The sequence below is a fragment of the Excalfactoria chinensis genome, chromosome 19, assembly GCF_039878825.1.
Source record: "Excalfactoria chinensis isolate bCotChi1 chromosome 19, bCotChi1.hap2, whole genome shotgun sequence".
In the NCBI taxonomy this organism is placed as follows: domain Eukaryota; kingdom Metazoa; phylum Chordata; class Aves; order Galliformes; family Phasianidae; genus Excalfactoria; species Excalfactoria chinensis.
Window position 1 is genome coordinate 3402660 of NC_092843.1, and position 24715 is coordinate 3427374.

General features: G+C 46.9%; 1 protein-coding gene across 4 annotated transcripts in view; it reads right to left on the reverse strand.

Annotated features, from left to right (window-relative positions):
- AP2B1 (adaptor related protein complex 2 subunit beta 1) overlaps positions 1-24715 on the reverse strand; it is a 60889-nt gene that overhangs the window by 5191 nt on the left and 30983 nt on the right. For 3 of the 4 annotated variants that reach the window (XR_011905643.1, XM_072353951.1, XM_072353952.1), the window contains exons 13-20: positions 24009-24268; positions 21553-21745; positions 15078-15119; positions 13166-13312; positions 12234-12379; positions 9901-10030; positions 2635-2719; positions 1866-1952 (exon numbers count right to left, since the gene is read on the reverse strand). Coding sequence is in view for 3 of the 4 variants with exons in the window: in XM_072353951.1 (XP_072210052.1) it covers positions 1866-1952; positions 2635-2719; positions 9901-10030; positions 12234-12379; positions 13166-13312; positions 15078-15119; positions 21553-21745; positions 24009-24268 (1090 nt within the window). In the remaining variant the exon portion in view is untranslated. The remainder of the gene's footprint in view (positions 1-1865; positions 1953-2634; positions 2720-9900; positions 10031-12233; positions 12380-13165; positions 13313-15077; positions 15120-21552; positions 21746-24008; positions 24269-24715) is intronic. The other variant, XM_072353953.1, reaches the window with a different exon arrangement.

Below are 24715 nucleotides of genomic sequence, written 5' to 3' on the forward strand. Positions count from 1 at the left end.
CCATAGCACTATGAAAACCTCTTCCTAAATAGGCAAATGTGCAAAGCACAGCTCTGATCAATTCAAGATGTGCAGCCCATCACAAGTACAGCCCAGCCATGAGACACAGCTCTGGAGATGCTCACTCCTGTGTGGCCATACAGCCCCAAAGGCAGCCCCAGGGCTGTGCTGGCTTTCACTGCTGGGAACCACCATGGTTGGCAAAGATCCCTAAGATTCCCAAGTCCAACTCCAACCCACTGCCACTATGCCAACTGATCCCTATGGTTCTGAAACACCTCCAGGGATGGGGATCCTCCCCCACTGCATCACCACACTTTCTAAGGAGAAAGTTTTCCTAATCCCCAGCCTGATGCTGGGGATGGGAGCAGCAAGCTGTTCTCATTCAGGTGCCTGGCACCTCACCTTCAGCTCAGCTGGTGGCACTGGGGGCTGCCACCTGCAGCAGCCAAGGTTTTCCAGCTGCTCTGTGCCACGGCACAGGGTGAGCTGCCAGCAATGCAGCCTTTCCTGCTATCCCTGCTGCAAACCATCAAAGCTCCAGTCAGCACTGCTTGGCTTGCACTGCAGACATTGGAGTCTTTTACCCACAAGAGCTTCAGAGCAGACCAACACAGGAGCATCATCACTCATATGCTGATCTCTGTTGGAAAGAACAAAAGGGAAAATCTGGGAAAAGCCTGCAGTTTGCACATGAGGGGCTGCAATGTGCCTGCTGTGCAGTGACAACCAGCCCTGGATGGCACAGTGTCCTCCCAAACCCTGGTAGCAACTCAGGTGACAGCCTGCATTCTGCTTCAACACCTCCCACAAGGAAGTCCTTGGAACATGAGCCATTCTCCTCCATGAGGATTAAGCCTGCAGGACTGCATCACCTCAGTGCCAATGCCAGAAGTCACCATCTCAGATTTGGATGCAAGGAGCAGGGCATGGCCACAGCAGAGGCAACACTGCAGTGCAGGAGAGGCCGTGCCAAGCAGAGTGGAGCAGAGGGAGGGCTGGAGGAGGAGCAGAGGTTGTTCTCAGCTGAAACCCCACAGTGAAATCAAGTCAGAAGGTTCAACAGCTGCTATTTTTTTCCCCCCCTCTTGAGTGCTCAATCTTTTACATTCCGAAATAGTAATAATTATGAGCACAAAGAGATCCATGGTTTCTTTCTGCAACTGAAGCAAGAGGGTGCTCATTGTGTAATAGCAGATAGGAGAGAATAAAATGGTTACACGGTTTAGCATCAATAGGGACACTTTTTCCTGTGAAACATTGCAGCTTTGGGTAGAACCACTTGGCTCCTGTCCACAACCTCTTGACTGAGAGCAAAGCTGCTAAGCTGGCCACATTCCACCTGCTACACTCCATCCTTCAGCAGTAGTAAGGTCAGACCTATGAGGTCTGTCTATAGCAGACTAGCTCCAGCAGACCAGCTCTTCTCTCATTTGTCCTGCCCTCCAGAGACATCCAACCATTTCTACAGCAGTGCGTAAGATCACTTTCACAGCTGAAAGGTGAACAGACCAACCCAGGATTAAAGGCAGGGCTGTATGGGCATTGCCTGGTACACACAGCAGCAGGATGGGATTAAGTGCAGCTCCCAAAAAGCTGCTCAGCTCCATTTATAGGAGCAGCTTTACGGAGAAGCAAAGCTGTAAAAGAGAAAACAAGAATACAAGATGCAGAATGAAGGGAAGAAGCACAGAGGTGAAACTGAAGACCGTGGATTTCAGATGTGTTTTTATGGACCCAGCAGAGCTTTTTGACCAGGCTCCAGGTCTTCCAGGTTGTTGTGTTCTTACATGCTACCCACACACACAGCTCTTTGTAAAGCAATGTCCACTGAACACCAAGCACGGCACAATTAAGCTACTCACCAGCATTCAGGTGGCAGTCTTTAATCTGGAACTGCAGCTCATTTTCATTTGGAATGTCTTTCCAAGTTGCAAGGAAGACCTGGCGCTCTGCAAACAAGACAGACCATCAGCACGTGCAGAACTGCATTAATTAGATCATAGAACGATGCAAGGTAGACACACGGGAGAACTCTGGATCACATTTGGCCCTGGTGTGGTCAGATCCAGGATTGGTTTCTATGATAACCTCAGCCTTGCTGTAAAAGCAGCAGGATGTTGGTGGGTTTTGGTTGCCCCCAAACCAAAGACAGCCTGACAAACCAAGAGCAGGTGGATTTGACAAGAAGGAGACCCACAGATTTAAGAATTATGTTACAGCGCAAGTTAAGATGCTCTTTACAAGCAACCTCCCATCCAACCCAAACAATGTAATCAAGGGAACAGGAATGTAAGAGCTAAAATTGGGGCAATTCCTACATTCATTTGAATGAACCAAACCTCAAAGAATCAAAAAATAACAACATAAAACCACCAGAAATCAGCTTCAAAGCAAACATATCCACTCCTCATCTGACAGAGGCTCAGAGCAGAGGATGTGGGATGAAGCTACTGAGCTGCAGGGCTACAAAGCCGGGCCATCCAATCACTGCTGATCAATCAGGCTGCTGGGATACGCTGGCATAAAGATCACAGGCAGGCACACGTGGATCTCAGCCATGGCACAGCTGTGCCCAGCTGGATGCTGTAGGGCTCAGGGAGGCCGAGCACAGCCCTAAAAGCACTTACTCACCCATTTTGCCATCCTCCACAAAAAGCACGTTGAGAGGAATTAGGCAGCTGAAGTAGAAGACATCAATGTTGTTTTTCACAGCTACCTGTTACAGAAGAAACGGTGAATAAAGCATCAGTATTTGTCTGGAAGTCCAAAGGGGACCCAAGGCTCTGCAAGGTCCGTTGCCTGCTCACGCTCTCACTGCTCTCCTAGTAAAGGTCAGCTCTAAATATGAGACTACCTGGAGAGATGCTGCTGTGCTGCTGGGGAGTTTCAGACAAAGATCGTTCCCACCCCTCTGTGCCCTCTCCATTTTCACTAAAAGCTGCTCAATCTTCTGCAGGCATTTCACCACGCTGCTTCAAAGCCAACTGCACTGAAAAGGTCCCAGACAGCAACTCTGCTCTTTTCTACTCTTGCTCAGCCTCTCCCTCCCCCTACTTATTCCACCCCCAGTATAAGTTTGTCTACAGTGGCCATAGACAGCTATGTCTGCCATGCTGCACATGAGCTTCTCCCTCACTCCTCTTTTTCACCTCACCTTTGCAACCCCCATCATCTCCAAACTCCTGTGTTTCCCCCCAAGCTTTAATCCCAGCTCTCAGCCATGTCTGCGCTCGCAGGCTCCTTGTTTGCTCATGTTTTAGGAAGCCTGAAGCTGCTCCATCTTACATGTTCCTCATGGCATCTCCCACCAAGCACAGAGAATATGTGCTGCATTCATTCCTGGAAGAAAACTCTGACGTGGAGCAATCAGGACAGGATCATTTGACAAAAGACTTAACCCTCATGTCATTAACCACCACCAGTCAGGGAGATGCACCGCATTGCCTCTTATCACACAAGGTTGCCACATCACCGATGAATCTCTGCCAACACCGAGAGCAACCTCACTTCCAGTTCTCCCCAGGCAGGCTGCGAGCTGACAGTATAGCAGGAGCAAATGGGAGGTCTGAGAAAGTGCCTTGTCATAATATAGCATGGAAAAATGTAGCACTGGGCCCGATTTCTATGCCTCTCACGCTATCCTTGCATCATCCTGCACTGCAATAGCTTGTCACGGGAGTACAGCTCAGCAGACAGAGACCTGGAATTGAGGTTGTGTGGTGAGCTCCGAGTTCCAGGAGCTTCCCTTTCAAAAAGAAGTTCTCCAGCTTTTCACCCAGCTGAAACACAAACCCAACCACACCGACTGCTGAGCCAGAGAAATAAATGTGCTGACATGCAGACTTGTGCCAAGACAAACTCCAGTCACATTAAATAATTACAGACATCAGTGTTCTGCTGGGAAAATCTATTGTCTGTAGCAGTAGGTTGAGAAAGACACCCTTAAATATCTGCAAGAATAGCTGTAGGTAGATGAGGGAGGGGGAATAAAAGACAATTCCAATGCAAGTCAGTTTATCAGACATAGGACAGGTGGTCAGAGATGAGCATTTCCAATGGAATCATCCAGCATTTGGGTCCCAGGAGTGTGAAGAGGAGCAGGAAGGTGGATGCAAGTCCATGGGGGTTTGTAGTTTCAACCATCACTAAAGGCAGCAGCTTATATTTTAATTCTCACAGTGCACACCGGCTTATATGGGATTAGCCTAAAGCCCACTAAAACCCCGTAAATTACAGTGCAATCTCCAACCAAAATATATTGAAGGGCCCTCTGTAAGATGGAGCTGTCACGTGCTTTGGTTGTCAGCGTCATACTCTGCCTTTTGAGCACCTAATGCTGGAGATGGAGGCACTGAGAGCAGGAGGGAGTGAGGAGGATTGGCGGATGGACCCCAGGGATTTGCCTCTGCAAAACGGGATTAGGAGTATTGGGTGAGCAGCCAAAAACACACCTCGGTGTGGGAAGGAGCCTGGGGGACCACGTGGCCATTTGAGATGCTGCGCTTGGGCAGAACAGCCACGGAGATAAGCCAGAAGAGGGAAAAATTCAGGCTAATGTCTGGGAAAAACTGATAGTGAGAATGATGAAGCAGCACTAAACCCTCCTGAGGAAGACAAAAGCTCCAGCACTCGGACTATTTAAAACCAGCTTCGACTGAGCTCTAAGAGGCAGTGCTGTGAAACAACAAAGCATAGCAGGGTCTGCACTGCGTGACCCAAGATCTTCCCAACTCTGATTTCATGATTAATTACCTTGTCTTAGAACAACAGGGTCCACTTTGCCTTCGCAGCTAATTGTTGTTGCCATACAACAGCAGTTTCTTACAAGCGGGGCTGGAAAGCAGAGCCTTCTCTCCAGTCACAGTTCTGGAGGCACGCACCAAATTAATATGCTAACCCTGTCCCTTCAGCTCCAAAAATGCTATAAAAAGGTATCTGCTGACCTGCTTCTCAACTCTGCAGAAACACACTGAGTAAGCTGCTTTGCTACAGCTCCGGAGAGCTGCACAATTAAGACACCGTGAAGTGTAATTTTTCCCCCAGCAAAGCACAAGGAGCCTCACTTCAGCCTTCCCCCAAACCACTCTGCTGGGTTCAGCGATGACATCACACGTCACACCGCAAGCATCTGTAATGATGCAGGAATCAGCTGTTAGGTGTCATTTTTGCAAGCAGGATGGAAAACGATACAGTGTCCCCAGATATGGCACTGGGACAGATTGGGAAGCATTTCCAGCTTAGCTGCTGCCACACAACACCATACATTGTGCTTCTTCAGTGGGAGCCGTGGGCCCAAGTCAATCGCTGACATTTGAAGTGATACCAGCAGCTGAGATGTCTCTGCAGGTTTTTCATGCTTGAAAAGAACCTCCACTTGCATTCAATACATTCTGCAGTCCAGACTAACTCTGCCGGGGGCTCCACAGCTTTAACCTGTCGGTCTGCACATGAGCTACTAAATCATTAACAAGACCTCCAGCCTCAGCCATTTGAGAGCTTAAACAGAAGCATTTTAAAATCAAACCAGCTTTCGATCTGCCATCTTTTTTTGAAAGGAGGAAAAAAAAAAAACCAAAAAAAGAAGAAAAATGACCAGCCTGTGAATTAAGTCGAGCAGACCACAAAGCTTCTGAGGGATAAAAGGTGACAGATTTTCATGTGATGCTTCACTGCTGAAAGCATCTGACCCACTGAAGATGGGTAGAAGGCTCCCAATTACTTATATCTTGTTCGAGACTATCTAGCTGGAGAAGTATCCCTCAGAACACACTGCTCACCTTGCAGCATGTGCACCCTGCTGACGTCCTTCCCTGCAGCACAACCCTCCGATGGCCAACATATGGCAGCGAGGGGAAGAGTTGCCTCCTAAGAACAATGCCACATCGCTTCTTCAGTTGCGTAGGTTGCTGATGCTTTAAATTCCAGACTTGAGCGTAAGAACCAACTTTCAACGTCAAGTCTGAAAGTAACACAGATGCTTTCCATCAGCAGCAAGTACACAACATACCCACTTGGAATCCCATTAGCAGCTACATTAAATTAAGGACTGCCTTCCAATTTGGTTTTGCTTTAGAGCCTGGTAACAGCCAAACTGTTAAGGCGAGAACTCTTCTCTGCAGAGTCTTCTACCTCTGCCAGCACAAGGTCATGGCGTGTTCTCTGACAGCCTGCTGCTCTGCCTGTCAGATGCCTTCAGGGAGTGCGAGCTGTTTCCCTTCATTGTGTTTGACAGGTCAGCTGCTCAGGATCTAGAGGAGCTTGGCAGCACGCTGGATGCTCTACCTACAGCTAGGCTAGGAGCTGGGCTGCAGACATCAAGCTGCAATGGGAGAGTTACTGCAGAACCCTTTGGAGGTTCTCTTCCATGCTGGGATACAACTCTTATCAGTTCAGGCCATTCAAAAATAAATAATAAATAAAAGAGTAAATAAACCCAGGCAACAAACCCAAAAAACCACCTTCTGCTTCTAACTACACAAGCCCACACGTGGTGGTTGAGGCAGTGGGTTTGACACAGCCCTCGCAGGCAGATATTAATTTATAAGCAGGCTCCAAATCAATAACATTCACTGCCTGGACTCGCACCAATTCTCAGAGGAGAGGTGAAACTGTGAAGCCCGTTTCCAAGTGCTGAGGGCTCTGCATTTGTGACCCAGGATGCATTAACACTCCTCACGAATGAGCTCCAACAGCTCTACAATGCAAACGAGGAGCACCAGCGATGAGTTAGAGCAGAACTGTACCTGGAAGGGCTTAAGTGTGATCTGGTGCATTAACCTGACTGATCTTTTCTCAACAAGGAAGCTGCACCTTCATCTGCCTGTACAGAAATAATGCTTTGCCAAAGTCATTGGAGCAAAAAAAACACATTCCACACCTCACACTGTTCAGGAGAAGTCTGCATTTCCAAGTATCTCTTTCCAGGAAGAAATGCAGCTGGCAGATCCCTCCCTTTCCGTGCTTGTCAGTCCAGTCCAAATCACTTCATGGGCACTTCAGAAAACCGAAGCCATACTTCGTTCAGCTGTGTGCTCAGCAGCTGCAATGAACAGCCCAGGCAGCTGACAGCAGGTGATGTAGAGGAAAGCAACGCACTGACTGGCAATTCGGAACGTTTACCCAAAGAGAAAGGCAGTGCTCCAGGCTCAGAGCCTCAGTTCATGCAGCTCGTTTTTGATTGCTCTGACTCCTGCTAACAGTTACCACCTCACAGAAGAAACCATTAGGTTTGTGACAACAACAGGCCAAGCTCGTCCCTGAAACTCAGCAGGCTGGCTCCCATTTCACCCATTTCCAGGCTTAGGGGAGCAATTTTTGTGTACACAACTGAACAGATCGAGCATTCTGATTTCACAGCATTTTACAGCCCTTGAACGGCTACTTATTAGGAACCGCAGTAACACAGGAAGGCTCTCCTTTCCCATTTCAAATTTTACCTCAAGAAGTAAAGAATATATATTCTGGAAAGAATAAAGACCCCTCAGTATGCAAAACCCCACTTCAGAACCCACTGTCCTCTTTGAGAGCTCAGGTTCACATAGCAAGTCTGTATGACCACCAGCAGCCCAGCTGCCAAAAGGAACCAAGGCAACCGAGCATGGTGAGGCTCAATCAACCCTTGCACACCTTTTGTGTGATTGTTGTGTTGAGCCCAACTTGGGCTTTATCCACTGAATAATTCATTGCATGACTGAGTGTTGAATCTAAGGCTTCAACTCAACAGGTCAAGAAAATTATCATCAGTCAGGATGGGAGGGAGCACTGCGCTATTCATTATCACAACTTGGAAGACAACCAGCAAACAGACTGTTCAGTTGGGAATCAGCATCATATTTTACCTAAGTAAGCCACTGAAAATATTAGCCTTCTTGCAAAAAAAGGCATTTTGTTAACTTGTCAAATATTTCAGCTTCTTTCCTTGATTACAAGTGCTAAGATTAAACCAGCTGTATCGGCTGAAGGATTAGGGATGGTAATAAAAACAACCTTTACAGGACTCGAATTCATTCCTTCTGAAATAGTTGCCTAAGGAATGCACAGCTAATCTTTGAAGTTCCTAATTAACACAACAAAAAGCTGAAAAGCCATCAGTTTGGTTACCTCAGGAGTTAACTTGTTTTGGGACTAAAACAAAAAGAGCCCCACCACAACAGGAGATGAAGGTACATCCTCAGGTTCAAACCAGCTCTGAATTCTACAGCTCAGAGGAAAAAACTGCATGAAGCAAATTCAGCTCCATGAGTGTTTTTGGTTCTTCAATGAATACAGGGACATTTGTATTCTCCAGTCCTATGTTGTGCTATAAATTGTTCCCTAAGTAGGTCACCAAAATGATTTCTGACTGTTTCAAGACAGATAATTTCCACATGAACTCACAAAACAAAACCAAAGCCTTTGCTGTCAGGGCAATGACAGATCTCCATCAAACCCACTGCTGTCAGGAAAGTAAGGGGAGTGCTCTTTTTGACTTGGCATCTGCTATCATGATTCAACTCCTTGCAGAGAAATATACTATTACTCCATATGGCAGCTTCCCCAATTGTAAAAGGGCAGCCAACTTCTATGGCAATGAGAGAGCTAGCAAATTAGCATCTAAGTCTGGCACTGATGAAGCTCTGCTGTCCCAATATAAGGTAGTTGGAGGTTTCCTTTAATGTTTTATCTTTGCTTTGTTCTAGCAGAAGAGAATACAAGAAACAGTGTCCTGATTCCTTTAGATTTAATAACCTAAATATTTCCTTTCTGATCAAAGCAGCAACAACTTGAGAATGCCTCACTGAGAGCATCTCCAGTGCTCTGGAGGCAGACCAGGACCATCAGCTCCTAGAGCTCCAAGCTGCCTTTACACCACCGAAAGCAGAAGTCCTACCTGTGACCCAAACGCAGAGGGAACCCAGGTCTTCCAAAGGGCAGAAGAGCCCTCTGTGTAAGGCAAGGACATGCAAGTCACTTACTGTCCACATGCTCCCCCAGTTGCATGACTGAGCTCAGAGCCCAAGTGTAGGACTGCTCGTTTGAGTGCCAGAGAAGCTATTTCGAGCTGTTTGCCCAAAGACTCATCAATAAGTCATAAGCCCCAGAAAGGAATTTAAGGGAAAGGAAAAAACAGTTGCTCAGGCAGAATAAATAGTAACTTTCATTGCATTCTCTTAATCTAAAAAGAGAATAAGATGCTTTAAAATACTCCCCTCTATGGACTGCTACGTTACAGGAACCCAACCCAGTTCCCACCTCCTGTAGACATGATGCAATTAAAACATGCTACAATGCAATTAACTGCACCCTTGGGATACAAGGAAAATACATCTTGGAGGAGCCAGCTCTGCAGATAGGGACAGTGGTCATGGAACCTGACTGCCAGGTGCCTGCATGCAATAGAAATGGGGAACAGCCTCCTTCCTGGGGAGGACCACATCTGCCCAGTGAGCGCTTCAGCTACAGCAGCCTGAGCAAGACCACTGAGGAATGCAAGAACTGATGCAGGCCCAGACCAGGGGGGAATAACTCCCAAAGGCAGCCCAAACTGATGTAAAAATGAGTCTCCTATGGAACATTATCCCCAGTAAACACAGAACAGCCTCACTAGTGAAATACCCACTGCTCGCATTACTTCTGGGATGCATCTTGTTTGCCTTAACCTCATCTATCTGGGACAAGGATGTGCCAGGGCCTTTGTAGGTCACCCTGGTAGTTAAGAGCACTAGAGAAACACTAATCTACTAATTGCTAAGCAGTTGCCATCCTTCCAGCAATTCCTTTTGTTGCCTCAATTCATACTGATAGTTCCCTTTGCCTGCAGCACCACAGGCAGGTGTTTCTCTGTTCAGAAAAAGGCCAAAGGATCAGGGTAAGCAGCTGCAGATTTCCCCCCACTCCTGCCCAGGGGACAATCCTTACCTGGAGGTTGTTCAGAGGCTCCATTTTCATGACTGGTCCCAGGGTGTTGAGGGGCAGAGAGACATCAATACTTTGGTTTGGCATCAGAGGGGTGTGAATGGCCAACGGAGTGCTTGGGATGACCCCAAAACTGGGCAAGAGAAAAACAGAGATGATGACAGCAGCACTGCATTGCTGGAGAGTGTCTATGGGGAAGAAATGCCAGAGGTGCTGTCCCAACACCTATTTCCTTCTTGCCAAACATGAGCTGGCTCACTTCTTCCTGAGCTGCCCTTGCTGTTACTCCAGGAAAAGGAGCACAGCTGACAACGTGCACCATGGCAAGTACTCAAAGCAGTGCAAGGCAAAGGAAGACCCATCTGGTGGTGTCCCTGACAGCATGCACCTTGCCCAGAGGATCCACATCTGGAAACAGTTCAACCACCTGCATGGCATCAGTCAGGCTCAGGCCTCCAGGGTCCCTGTATGGCTGTTTATCATTGGAAGCTATGGAAGAAGGAACTGAAGCCAGTACCAAACAAATAATGTAACCAAGGAGGAACACGTGGTTTACAACAGAGCACTGCAAAACAAATGGATCAATGCAGCCAGCTGCCTGGTCCCAGATGACAGCATCTGGACTTAATCCTGTCTCTACTGGTTGGTTTGAGTTGCAGCTCTTTCAGCTGGGTACACACATCACCAAAGAGCAAAGCAAATCTTTACTTGCCTCTTTAGTCCAAGTTGCATTTAATTCCACAGGTACCTCCACTTAAAGCAGAAGAGGGAAAGCAGCTAACATTTAACACAACACTTTTGTACAATCAGCTCTAAGGAGCTGCGAAGAGAATGCTCTCAGTGAGGACCCAGTCATGAGATTTGCCTTCTGCAGCCTTTTCACCTTGGGAGAGAGAAACCCTGGTGTTTTCCCTTATTCTCCGAGGGGAAAGAAAGCTGCATTTCCTACTAAGTGGCTGTGACATTACAGCACACTGGAGGTCTAGCTGCTTTTTTTTCTACCCCCTGTTTTATCCCAAGACTGCAGTGAATGCAATTAGTAGCAGCAGGAAAGGGAGAAATGCAATAGAAACTTCCCAATCATAAACCTTAATGTTTACACCCAAAGAGACAGCTCACTGCAGCTCTTTTCAGTGCACCAGGCAGAGGGGAAAGCAACGACAGGAGAACAGCATTTGTAGAAGAGTAAACAGTAGTAGAGAACATACAGAGCGTGTGTTGATAAGATGCAAACAGAGAAACTGCTGTTTTACTGTACAGTATTTAAACTCCTTACATCCTAAAGAAGCACCATGTAGGTGTGGCTAGAACACAGCTTGATGCATAGGGAAAAATCAGAAGCAAAACGCCTATTTTAAAGACCAATCTGCACGAAACATTTGCATATAGCAGTTTAGCAAAAAACTCTCCAGAAAATACAGCAGTCCAGGGAGAACATTTACTGACTTACTTAGCATAATGTCTTTTATAAGTAAATATTATTCGTCCCAAGAATCCCACGTTAGCAAGGCTAACAGTGATATTAAATAGATGGTTTCAGCAGATCTTAGTTATAGGAAACCCTTTTCCTGTGAAGGGCTCAGAAGGAAACAGCAAAGCATCTCAGCCACAAGATCCTCCTTGCAGTCTCGATGAGAACCATCCTGGTTGATGCACTGCTTGCAACCTACAAGAAAGCAGCTGCATGCCCTGTGAGTAGAAAAGGTATTTGTGGGAAGACAATGGGGCTGCACTGCCACGTCATGTCTCTTGGCTGGGATGCATTTCTGAGAACAATCTGTATGTTCTAAGCACTCAAGTGGCTGCTCCTAACAAAAATCATTTTGCTGCCAATTACAGGGAAAACACGTGCCACAGGCTCTTACTTTGCAACTTCTCCACTGACAAATAGCTTTATTAATGAGACCCGCACTTCCAGACAGTCTGAGGGGCAGCATAGCAATTAAGTCAGGAGGTAAAGGCATTAGGGATCAGTGTTTGTGCAGCTCAGATGCTTGCCTGTTTATTCTCTCACTTTGCTCAGGGCACTTACTGGCTATAAAACCACTTACCTGCCTAACAACACAAAAGGTGGCTTTAAAACTCTGCAGAGATTAAACAGGGCAGACTCTGCTTCAAGCCAGGAGAATGACCGGGATCGTCTGCTGCCTGTTTCCTTAATGGAGGCAGGAGGCAGCAGAGCCATCACAATTGAGAAACACCACACCAGTGTGTATTTTCAGCTCTCACACTATGGCGGTGCAATGGAGAGAAGTAGCTCTCCAGAAGACAAACTCCTTTCATAAGAATACACAATTTTTTTTAAGATAGCAGACAAAGTGCATTGGTTTCCTTACCTGTTCTTGTTGAACTGAATGGCAAAGTCAGTCATGTGCTGCAAAGCCTTATTGGTGAAGTTCATCTCCATGTAGATGTGTCCCTGCCTATGACTGAACGTGCCTGAGATCTCCAGTCCTTTAGCTTTCACTGCAGGCAACCAAACCTGAAACATAAGAGATTTCAAGATATTTCAGCAGTTCAAAAAGAAATACATCACTCAAAATTACTGGGTTCTTTTGTATTTGGTCTTATATGCTATATAACCTGCAAGCAGATAAGGACCAACAACTTTGAGCATGCTCTGCAGTAGCCCAAGGTTCTACATTTCATAGGGTAATTTTAGCTTATTCTACCACTGGCTATTTAATGAGTGCAAATGTTTGTTTATTCCCTTTGAGGCATGAAAGGGCCAACCCTGAGCTCCCTGTGGCTGCTCTGCAGCCCACTATCAGAACCACGCTCCATAGCTAATGAACTCTCCAGACAAAGCATCTGCGATCTCTGTCTAATAGAGCATTTATCTGCATTACACCGTGGAGCGCTCGTCCTGAGTATGTGATTTTTATCTGCAGTGTCATGTTCAATTCCTCCAAATAAATGAGTCTTCTAGGAAAATTGTGGCAAATAGTGTCCTGCCCTCATTTTCCTGGAGAAGCTTGCTGGGAAGTAGGTCTGCAACAAAACTGGGATTCTCAGTTTCTATTGCTCTTTGGAGCAATATCATCACAGGCAAAATGAAGGAACTAAAAAACCAGAGCTCGGTAACTAATGCCATCTCCAACAAACCACTGCTCTGCCCAAGGAAAACAAAGACATCCCTAATGGGACAAATTTGAACCCAAGGTGCTCTACTAGCACCAGAGATCAACAAAAGGGACATGTGAGCAGCCTCAGTCCCTGCAGCCTAAGGGAGGGCAACATACTGAGGTTGTTCTCTTTGCTTACGTACAGACTTGGGAGCCACATATCCTCCGGGAGCCATGCCTATACCAGATGAGAGCTCAAAGAGATCGTTGAGTCCACTGCTCACCACAGCTGGGGTGGGTGAAGGGGCAAAGGTGGCTGGCACAGAAGAGGGAATGTAGGTCTGCCCCACCTGGAGGAATTAGAAAGAACAGGCAAAAATTAACATCACACAGAAAGAACGCTACTTATTTAATAAAGCATGAACTTGGGCGATATCCTACATATTTTAGAGCCATTTGCAGCTTCCCCACTGAATTATCAATAGTGCTAAATAACACATTTGAACTCCAAAGCTCTTGGCAACTAATCCCTACATTCAGCTGTCACCTCAACCATGCAATAGCTTTCACATCATTTTAATAGTTCCAGTTATCTACTCCCAACATAAAGAAATCTTTCTTCCCCATTGCTCCATCCTACAAAGACGGTGAGTTTTACAGATCTTTGCTATGCAAGCCCAGGAAAGAGACAACATGCTTCAAGTCTTCCTCCAATTATAGCATTTCTCAGGAATCTGCAAGATTTTGCATATCCAGAGATAGCAAAGGAGTCAAAACCACATTACATACTCCCACCCAAAGCCAGAGCTCTGCTTTCTTAGCACTGTGGTTCAAAAGATTCATTATGTGAAGCAGATTCAGTGGTCTCTGCCCTCCAGAGGACACCACGTCTGCAAGAAGGGCAATCCTTTCCCCCAGGACTTAACATGAGGTCCCAATTCCTGGCAGGACAGTCACACTCAAGTTTCCAAGTTCTCTCACTGAGACAAGGAAGAATTAAGTGCTTGAGGATAGGATTAGTTAACAGCCCAGGAACAAGCAGAATGATTGAGGCATGCGGTAGGAAATATTCATGATGGGTCTGAAATCTCACTTCTCTACTCTGCTTGGGAACCTACCTGAGATGTGGCGTTTCAACCAATGCTTTAGACAGGGAGGAGGGATGGATTTACAGAGCTGGGTGGCAGGTTTGTGCTGGCTCAGAAAGGCAGAGACCTGGCTTTGTAGGGGTGATCTCTGCATAGCAAACAGCTCCCACGTTCCAGAGCACAAACCATGCCACAGGCTGTCCTCTGCCCTCGTGGTAAATTAGACAGGAACACAAGATTCACAAGGAAAGAAGGAGAGACAATGACTGCAGCCACAAACAGCATCTCAAAGGCCCTCCTTCCAGAACTGAGCACACTTGTTCTCATTTTCTATGCAGTGCTAGGAGGAAGGACTGGAGTTTGCTTCAGGAGGTTGCATTTGTCCATGTGTTGGAGGTACGCTTCCTCCCGCCTGCTGCATTCTCTTGTTATTTTGCATAGTTTCCCCATGCTTTCCTAGAAGCTGATACATATTTGAAGCTAAAAGTGCTCTGAAGCAGCCTGAAAGTGTCCTGGGCTCAAGGCAGTAGCTCAGAAAAGGAAGCCAGTGGCAGGCAGAGCACAGCACTGACCACAGGTGGGAAAGCTCAGAGCACCTCTACTGAGTCCTGATGTTCTGAGAGGTGTCATACGTGGCTTTTGGGAGAAGAAAAGCCTGGAGCTGCTCAGGTCAGACAAGGCTGTGGTGCGCTGGGTTAGGGTTAGAGCTGTGAGCAGAGCAGTAAGCAGCCTCGGCCTTCCAGCTTTAAGAACAGGGTACTGCCATGTTAATGCCGGTGCTCAAGATGAAAGCTCTGAGAAAGAAGAGCTAAGCAAAGTCAGCAGCTCTGGCCCTGGTGGCTTTTAGGAGAGCCCAGGTGGCGGCAGCATCAGTTGGGACCTGTGGGTTTGGCTAAAGTTGTCCATTTGCAAACATCTTCAGGGCTTCAAGCATCTTCCCGCACACAGTGGGTAAGGGTGTAGTTAAAAACCCCCTGGGCTTTGAGCAGCCTTTTTTAACCAGGGAAAAAAATGGAATGGCACTTACTGCCGGACTTCCTCCAATGCCCCCGCCAAGGTCACTGCCAAGCTGAAAGAGAGAAGGGAGAGAGAGGAGAGACAGACCGAGGTCATTAGAGCCAGTGTCAGAGGGCCGGAGCAGAGCTCCCACCTGCACTGCTGCTGTGTACAGGACAGACAGAAATGCAATGCTGGGAAGGCACAAGTGAACAGAGGGGCTTTCAGGGCTGTTTTGCAAGCAGAGCTAGCTGGAGATCTACCTCCAGACACATATTGCAGCAAGCAGCATCTTCCTGGTTAATAAAACCAAAATTCATCCCCTCTCGCGCCTGTCATCCACGCAACAAACTGCGCAGTTCTTCCCTTCTCATGCATCAATGCTTTCCCTTCAACCCACAGCTCTACAAAACCCAGTGGGGTAACTGTGAAACGGAATAAAAATAAAACTGACAGGAAGCTTGCTTCCTGAACGCCGTGGTTTTCTAGAGAACAGCCACAAATGACAGAAAAAAAAACACAACAGGTCTCAGGGACGTCTCTCTCCTCTATTGCTTTTCCTTTTTTCCCCCCCAATAGCTGGGAACAAAGAGAAAGGGCTACAGCTGCTATTACAGAAGCCCAGCTCGATGGGCTTTGGTTTCCCTTTGAAGACTGCTGCCCCCCTCCCCCCCCTTGGTGAGGACAAAACCAGCTTCATGATGTAATGGGCAACTGGAATAGCAGAGATCTGACTGTGCACCGGGATATTTTGGTAATGCTGCCTGCCAAGCTATACAGACACATTTGGAAGCAACTGAAATAGCTACTTTACATTCTCCATAAACACTACGCCCTCTCTGGAGCCCTTCTCCCAGGCCAACCTGCAGCTGTCCTACCTTGAACACTCTTTAAACAACACCTGGGCCTCATCCTCAGTGATGAACTCCATTTTTCACACATCCACACCCCACTGCATGCATGGACAGAGGCAGCTCCAGGCTTACCCAAGGATTTTGCTCATGAGACCGTGGTATTTTTTGCCTAGTGCAGTTTATTTTGTCACATCTGGACAGGAATCGTGTTCTAACAACACACAGGAGGAAGAAGGGAGATGGGAGAAAAGGCTGGACTGGAAGCCAGAGCAGCACGGCTTGTCCCATAGGTAGCTTTGCTCATCCCCTTTCATCAGAGTGTGCACAAGATTTGGGATGGCTGTTTGTTTTAAAAGAGCATTTGACAGACTGGGCCATCAGAGGCATAAAGTAGAAACTTCCAGGACTGATGTGCTCCGAGCCAAAAAGGCTCCAACCCTTTTCTTTCTGCACAAAAAACCTGGAAACTCAGTTTTGCTCTGGGCTCTGTGGGCTGTTCTCTGGGATATCTCATGGCAATGCATTTTACATTGGTCAAGAGATACTGTAAAGCTTTGTACTTCTCTCTCAGAGCACAGATAAAAAGGATGAAGCACCCAGAGAACAGCAGCAGTGATAACCAGCACCAAAACACACATAAAAGCTGATGAATCCCTGTGTTGTTCTGGATTCCCTTTCCATCCTCTGACATCTCCCTCCTTCCCCCACTCCCCATAGGAGCTGCCTGAAGCGCAATTAGTTGCTGCGAGGTGTTAGAGAAGCACAAATGATGCACAATTTGCCTTTTATTCGGAAATCTTAATAGTTTCTTTCCTTCCCCTGCAAGCTTCTGCTTATCCCTACTTGAGGTCACAGCAGAAGTTCATCAGAGGTCCCTCATCCTCTACAACACTTCTCCATAGCCATCCTCTCATGGTGTACAAGTCCCACTTTCCTTTGCTTACTTAAGAGATGACAGATAAGAACGAGTGATTCCAAAGTCAAGAGAAGCACAGAAAGCCAGCCAGAGGATTCAAATCCAATTAATACCGAGCTTATAAAACAGCACTGATTACACTGTCAGGTCTTACTGGAACAGCCTGGCAGAGCAGAGCTGTGTTCTGCAGGCTACTCTTAAGCCAAGCCGTGTTGTAGATGAATAGATCAGATCATTTACACCTTGTTACTGGCTCACTGAGGAGTAATAAATGCAACGATTACACCTCATCTCCATTCAGCCTTCAGTGCAATGAACTTATACTCTATGCTGACAGGCAGCAAAGTCCAGAGGAAAAAAAAGAAGTAAATAATCCAGTTCATTTCCGGGTATTACTGTATGCATGGAGGATTTCTGGTACTGTTTGAGGCAGGAGAAAGACTGGTTTATCAAGCAGCAAGCATTTCACAAAGGGTATTATGGAAATGAATGAATAATTCAGCATAACCGAGCTAAGATGTTAACTGTTCCACCACTTCCTACTGCACTCACAAGGGGCTGTAGGCCAGGAACTCAACCTCAACAAAACCCATACGCTGGGCCTGTGAGTGCTCAGTGCACGGGAGGGAAGCAGTACCGTATCAGGGCTCCTCAAGCTAGCTGCCAACCTTCGCTCTTTCTTAGCTGTCAGGCCTCAGAGCTAACTTTACTCCAGACTCCAATGAAGGCCGTAACAGTGACGTGAGTAAGAGGGAAGGAGGAGGACAGAGGGAACAGGAACCAATTACCCACGGAGCGTCCTCTCCCATCTGTGGTGACAGGCAGGGCGCAGAAGGGAAGGAGCAGCTATTAGTCAGGCACAAAGCACTGCTGAACCGATTCCCAAGGGCTGGCAGCTCTGCTTAACCATTTCCATTCACCACGAGAAAAGGACTGCATTAGTGCTTCTGTAAGCCCTGGAGGGTGGAAGAGGACTGCTGCTCCATGCCAGGATGGCAAAGTCAGTGGGCAGCTTGCAGCCCTACAAAACCCCAATCCTAAGCCTAAGTTGGCAAGCTTGCTTCCTGCTAAAGAGCACAAAGCTTCTGTCTGTGACAAGAAGCAGAGGACTAGCACAGAGCATTGGCCACCAGGCACACAAAGCCCTTCCAACAGGGCATCCTCTGTAATATCACAGCTCCACAAACCATTGTGCCACAATAGCATTCAAACAGCCACATGCGCTGGGTCAGCCCTGTAACACCAGGACAACACCAGCACCCCTTCACTCCATGTTGGCTGACTCAGATGGTGCTGTGGCTGTTCTGCAGTTAGAGAGCATCTACTCAGTAATCCCAGCTCACACAGACAGTTATGCTGAGTTATGAAGTGCAGCACTGCTGGAGTTACTGCATCAGGAGGGTTTATTTGCATCTTAACAGAAGCTTGTAATGAAGTGACTCTGCTGAAGTGTTCATGTGAACCAGAGGGGTCGCGATCGCTCGATGTGAGCTATCTGAAGCTCCAAGAAAAAATAACAGGGGAGGGTGGAGCCACAGACAGACACTGCACCACCCATGGCACAGGGACCAGCGTGTATCCGCACTGCAGGCAGACCTTTGGGAGCAGCTATGTGTTTCATGGAGCCATAATTCACGGGTTAAAAGGAGACAATCGCTGCCTCCTCGCTTCTCTGCGCTCCAAACTAAGCATTAAGCTCCAAAAGCCAGCTGAGTGTGCAGCACCCAGTCACATCACAGCAAAGAATACAAGGCATTCACTGGACGAAAACAATTGAGTGATGGAGTGTGCCCTCTGAACTGCTGGTGGGCTGCAGGTCTCACCGTGCACACAACTGTGGTTCATTCAGACATCTGCAGTACCTTGCAATGCTGCCTCTTGTCTCTTTTCTTGCACAGCACGACCAAGGACAGCTGCCTCATAAGTGGTGGAGCATTGACCACGCTGCCAATAGCAAGGCCACCACTTTCAGTAGCGCTTCCAGGCAGTTGTAGAGAATGATACAATCACACAGAAGAGACAGCTGGGATCACACCTCCAAAATCCAACCTGACTGCAGAGAGTTACAGCTCCACCTAGAATGGCCCAAAATTATTGAGGCAGTCCGGGTATGACAGAAAAAAAAGCCCTATGGTTATCCAATGTTTACCAAATAGCTTTACAATTTAGGATATAACTCAATCTCAGGAACTGCCAGCTTTGAATCAATAATATTCTTGTAGATGAGCGGTTAGAGTATTAAATCCTTACATAACAGACAATCCAAACCTGCCCATTCCTACAGATTTACTGCTCTGTCTCCAATTTCCAAGCCAGCCTCTTTGGCTCCTTGTCATGGTGGCCAGCTCCTGCTCACTGCATGACATGCCAGGCAGCACAACTTGTGTGCCCACTGGTTTTCAGGGCAAAGGAGCACACAAAAAGGCTTGAAGACAAAATGGCCTTGGTTCACTGCAGTGCTGATGGGTGACTGCTGTCCTATAAAGAGCTGTACACTGGGAGCTGGAGTGCTGCCTGCAGTCTGCATGAAGCACAGCCATTGGGATGGGTTTCAAGGAGACAGGGCATCACAATCCAGATCTCCACACTCTGCCCAAGAGCTGGAGATCTCAAGCAGCTTCCTAACAGTGGGCTTGGTCAATGCTGTACAAGAAAGAAAGCAAAGCAGAGGACAAACAAGAACTGTGCAGGGTTAACAAGGGCACAACCTGGAACACGCTCAGTTCTGGCTCTGCTTGCTACAGAACTGCTCTCTCTCCAAAATTTGTGCAGCCAGACTGGTTATAAGCAAAGCATATCTTGTTCTTGTACTAAAGGCCCATTTTTTTCCACTCTTTTTTAAATTGTTAACACATGCTCAGCATCTGTGCATGCACAATGTGCACATTACATCTAATACCAATTATAGGACTCACTATGGAGATAAAGAATGAGGTATTCACTAAAGAAACTGACCTACCAAGCAGCTGGCTGGTCATGGGGACAAGAACCTAGCAATCCTGAGGGAAAAAAAAGCAAACAATACAAACTTGCTGGAGCACACACAGAGGACAGCAGCTGCCATCCACAACCAATGGGATTACTCTGCTGCAGCACAAGGACCCAAATTGAAATAAACTCTTCCTGGTTTGGGCAAGGACACTGCTCACACTGCTCCATGCAAGGGAACAGGCACTGCGTTCCACCTTCCAACAAAGAGAAAGGAAATGCAGCTGGAAAAATCTTCAGGAGTAATGCAACATTAATAAAGATGGAAGAATTTATTTCAGGCTCCAGCACCCCTCACTGACTGCACGAGCAGCTCAGATTCCCACCATCCCTGGTCCCTGGCCATTTTTATTTCCTAGAGAAGGACGGAGAGCTCAGCCCTCTTCATGGAGACACCTAAGGACACCCAACCCACTCACCCCATACACAAGTCAGACATGTGCCTACCTGCATTCTGAACCCTTTTCTGGGGCTGTGCAAAACTGGTTTAATATCGGGCTAAGATCCAAGTGCAGATTCCCTTGGCTAGTCAAGCAGCACAGAGATGCTGCCTGGCAATTTAGTTAGCGCCAGGCTAGGAGGACTCAGCTTGGTGTTTTTTAAACACATGTCCACAGCAATAAACAAAGACACAGATTATATTCACTTGCCCACAAACCAAGCTTATTAGGGAACAAAAAGCCAGGGAAAAAAAAAAACAGATATATCAGGACAGGATTCACTAATACATGCAAAGGATAAGGAGAAAACAGGACATTTGATCCAACAGCTCTATAATAAAAAGCATCTTGGGCAAAAAGGAATCTGTTGCATCAGGGTTCATCCAGCTGTCTCCCACTTCTTATTCAGAGCTTGACTCAGAACTGAAAGTGCATCTGAACCCAGTGCATACCTAACACAACCCAGCTCACTGGAAGCTGAACCTCACACAAGACAAATCCACTGCAGGTCTGAAAGCCACAAAGCTGTGCTCACTGGGGCAGTTTTACTAAGGTTACGTGGTGAAAATACAGCTATAGACTGCTTCTCACCCAGGCTGCTAGGGGAGCTGTACTCCACTGCCCCAGGCTGTGATTGCACTGACCACCTCCCCCTGCTTGGCTGTCACTCGTTTCCTCTCCACTGTAGCTACCACCTGCTAATAGATTCTCTCATTGCAGCTTATTTCCAGCTCACACCACAGAACAGATACAACACATGGTTATTCATACTTTGAGGCCTGACGCTTTTAGGTATCTGAATACCTCCTCATGGCTGCTGGAGCAAGGGGAGGACTGGGCAGAGTGCTTCCCTCCAATCTAACTGCAATTAAGATGTTACTGATACTGAGCCATGACATAAACCGGAGAGCATACAAATAGGGTAACCAGGGGCTATGGCTGACAGCCCTGGGAGTTTGGCACTAAAATTCAGTGGGGTTGGAAAATGGGTGGACTTTTAAAGAGTGAGACACTTCACAACTTTAAAACAACTTCAGTTTTTTTTCTGCAGATAGAAAAAGCTTGAGAAACAAATACACTTGCTGACCATGAGGATTTTACTGCATGCAGCAACATTCATTTTACAGCAGGAAAAACCTGCAGAAAGTTGGTACAAGAGCACCACTTCAATCCTCTTGGAATTATAGGTCTCAGTACTGGGAGCTTAAGGATCCAAGCGTTACAAGCACAAGTGATGGCAGCTTTGCAGAGATAAGCACAAGCTCCATTTACTTCACATGGGCTGAATGTAAAGAACGTGCTGCTTACCAAGCTGTCCAACCCCCCTCCCAGGAGGTCCACGGCACCCATCTGCATGGAAGACACCTGGGGAACATTGACAGGGGGTCCCAGGTCCAGGTTGAGCAGGTCACCCAGTAGGTCACCCTGCGATGGGATGACCTGTGGCTGCTCCAGGTTTGTTGTGGCTGTTGTCCCCACGGGGCTGTCTCCTGCATCAGTGCTGCAGGCAGAAGAAACAAGAAGAGAGATGTTAGTCACCTTTGGTCTCTAGCTTCTGATTTCCAGCATGGTGAAAACACATCTAGAGGTGGGCTCACAAGCAGAAACCAGCTAAAGGATGATTCTGGCCATCCATCTAACCATTGCCATGTACAAGGAGATGTGCAACAGCAAGTTGTTATTTAGCACACAAAGTGCTTTAGCTCAAGGACGTGCCATGCACTGCACATAGGTTTCAGTTCAGAAAAGGGAACAAGTGTGAAATGCTGCCCACTTGCAGAATCCCAGACCTCTCCTAAATCACGAGTCTTTCGTACTGCACGCACTACAGCACTAAAAACAAATATTTCCCAACTTAGAAAAAGCCCACGGAGATGATTTTTAGCCCAGTGGGCCTTGAGAACTACATGTAAACCTGAGGGAAAAAAAAAGAACAAAACCAGTTTCCTCTGGGACCTAACATTGATACAACGCTCACATCCTTACTCCAGCTGGTACTAACAGACATTCCCCACAGATCTCAATTTATCTCCTGACCAGCACCAAGCTCCACTATTTTCTAATTAAAGATCTCAATCTAGAATTGGCATTTCCCTTCCACCACCGATTTCTTTCCCTCTGCATTAGCAGACACGTTAATTCCTAGACTAGAAGTGCTTCTTACACAGATTCTGAAGTTTCTCACCATAAGCAGTCTGACTATACTTTATATTCATTTGCCACAGGATTTAACGAGGGGAAAAACACTAAGCCTGACGGCAGCTCACTGCGACATATTTCCTCTCTAAACCCAGAGACTCCAATATTTTAGATAACCTCCAGCCCACTGTGTCCTGCTGCCAGCAGAAACTGACAGCATTACTGCCAGCTTGCACCACTGCGGATGCAGCCAGCAGGTAACTGCACAGCAGAGCTGCACTGGCAAGGTGCTGAATGCTGCAGCTCTTCTGTAAGGACTGCAGCTCCTGACATTGAGAAGCCACAATCCTCTTCCATACTGAAGGGGACCTTTAGCTACACTGTGTAAGCCTCTACCAACTCCAGTGCCACGAGTAAAAGATGCGGCATAAGGAGTGCTGAATGAATGACCCACAAGGCAGTGACAGAGAGCACTGAAAGCTTCTTTGCATCAGAAGCTTTAGATGCCTAATAGTACTAATATCAGTTACCCTCTCTACTTCTGCCTTCAGCAGGGAGACGTGGAGTACACTGAGCAGCTAGCTAAAACAGCTCTGAAGAGTGGTTACTGTGCTCCACTCCCACCCCCAACCTGAGAATGGGAAAGAACAGCATGTATGAGCAGAGGCACATTACGAGCCGGCAGCACACACACTTGGTTCGTTCCCAGTATGTAATTTCTTTAGCACTACACCTCTTCAACACTTACTCATCCTTCTGCTGATGGAGTAAAGCAATCCCTTCAAGGTCTCATTTAACTGCAGCTGCCCAACCGCCCAACAAGAAACTAGGAAAGGACAAAGCTAAGTCTGTGTTTAGAAGCAAAATCGCAAGCCCTCTATTTTCTGTACAGAATGGATCTCTGTAAAGAGATGCGCATAGGAAACTGCTCAATCTGAAGGAAAACCTCAGTCTCTAGTGGACAAGGGAACAACACAGAGGAAGGCTGGTAACAAGGGAGACTAAAGCCATCCACACTCGGCTCATTTTACCACTAGGGCAATCCAAGTAAGAAAGGAAACACCACTTGCTTTTAACTGACTGGCAGACTCGTGTTTGCTGGTCCTGGGTCAGTGCAGCCAAACTTGGTTTCATAGGAGAAAGCAACCCTGCCTCCCAAAGCTCGTCATATCACATAAATAGTTTCAGTTGCTAAGAATAGCAGAAAAGCGGGATCAGAAAATAGAAAAGGAGCAGCATTGCACACTGATTTATGGGTACAACAGCAAAAAATAGCGCTCCAAATGTCACTTTGTGAATATTATTAAAAGGTAAGCCTGGATGCTCTGTCTCCTGCTGGAAAGCACACTTCCATTTGTAATTAATACCATTAGCAAATAGCAGTGCTTACCTGAACAAGAAACCATGGGAACGGGGTCAACAGCAGCACCACCAGAGCCCAGGACTGCTGTAATGCTGCTCTTGCAGATTTAACCCACTTCCAGGACTATCATAACAAGGAAGCATTAAAGCTCCAGGTTATAAGCTTCTATACAATAAAAAGAAATCTGGAGTGCTTTAGCAGAACCTCGTATCTCCTGCACTAGGAAGAAACAACCAACCTGCTCATTATCACCTCAGCTTACCTTCCATGGTGAATTGGCAAGTGCTTGCGGTGGATACCATGGCTCCCTTCCACGAAAGCATTGGGCGGTTTGTGGTACACAGAAGCCAGAGACCCGATATGGCAGATCAGCTCATCCAGCAGAGTGGGTTCAATCAGATCGGTCTCCTCAGAGATGAGTGGCTTTTCTGATAAGACCACTTCTTTGGCAGTCACTGGATCCGTGGAAAGAAGGCGCCAGTAGATGTAGCCACGGTCCCGCAGGTCTGGGTTGTCAGAATCCTGAGACAAAGCAGTGCATCCAGTCACAGCTCTAATGGGCACCAATGCCTGCAATCACTACTTATTTTTTTCCTGTAGTGACTCTCGTGAATTAAAAAAGCATCCATTTAGTAGTGACAGTCACCAATGAATCAAAACAACTGTCACGTACTAAGAGTAAATATACTATACATTGTATTGCAACAGAAGGATTCAAGATTCCTAGAAATATATGACTTACCCACGGGCATTCATTGGAGAAAGAAAACAGCAGAGATACAGGATGGATCTTAAAAAAGCAGCGTTCTCCAAAACAAAAGAGACGTTACTTATCCTGCCTTTTAGTTATCTAATGGAGTATGGGAAGATAATGATACATGGTTAAGATACCTCATCAGTTCTCTAGCTGTCAATAACACCCTTGTTTTAGTGCAGATAATTCTGCCTTTGCATGAATTAATTTCTCTC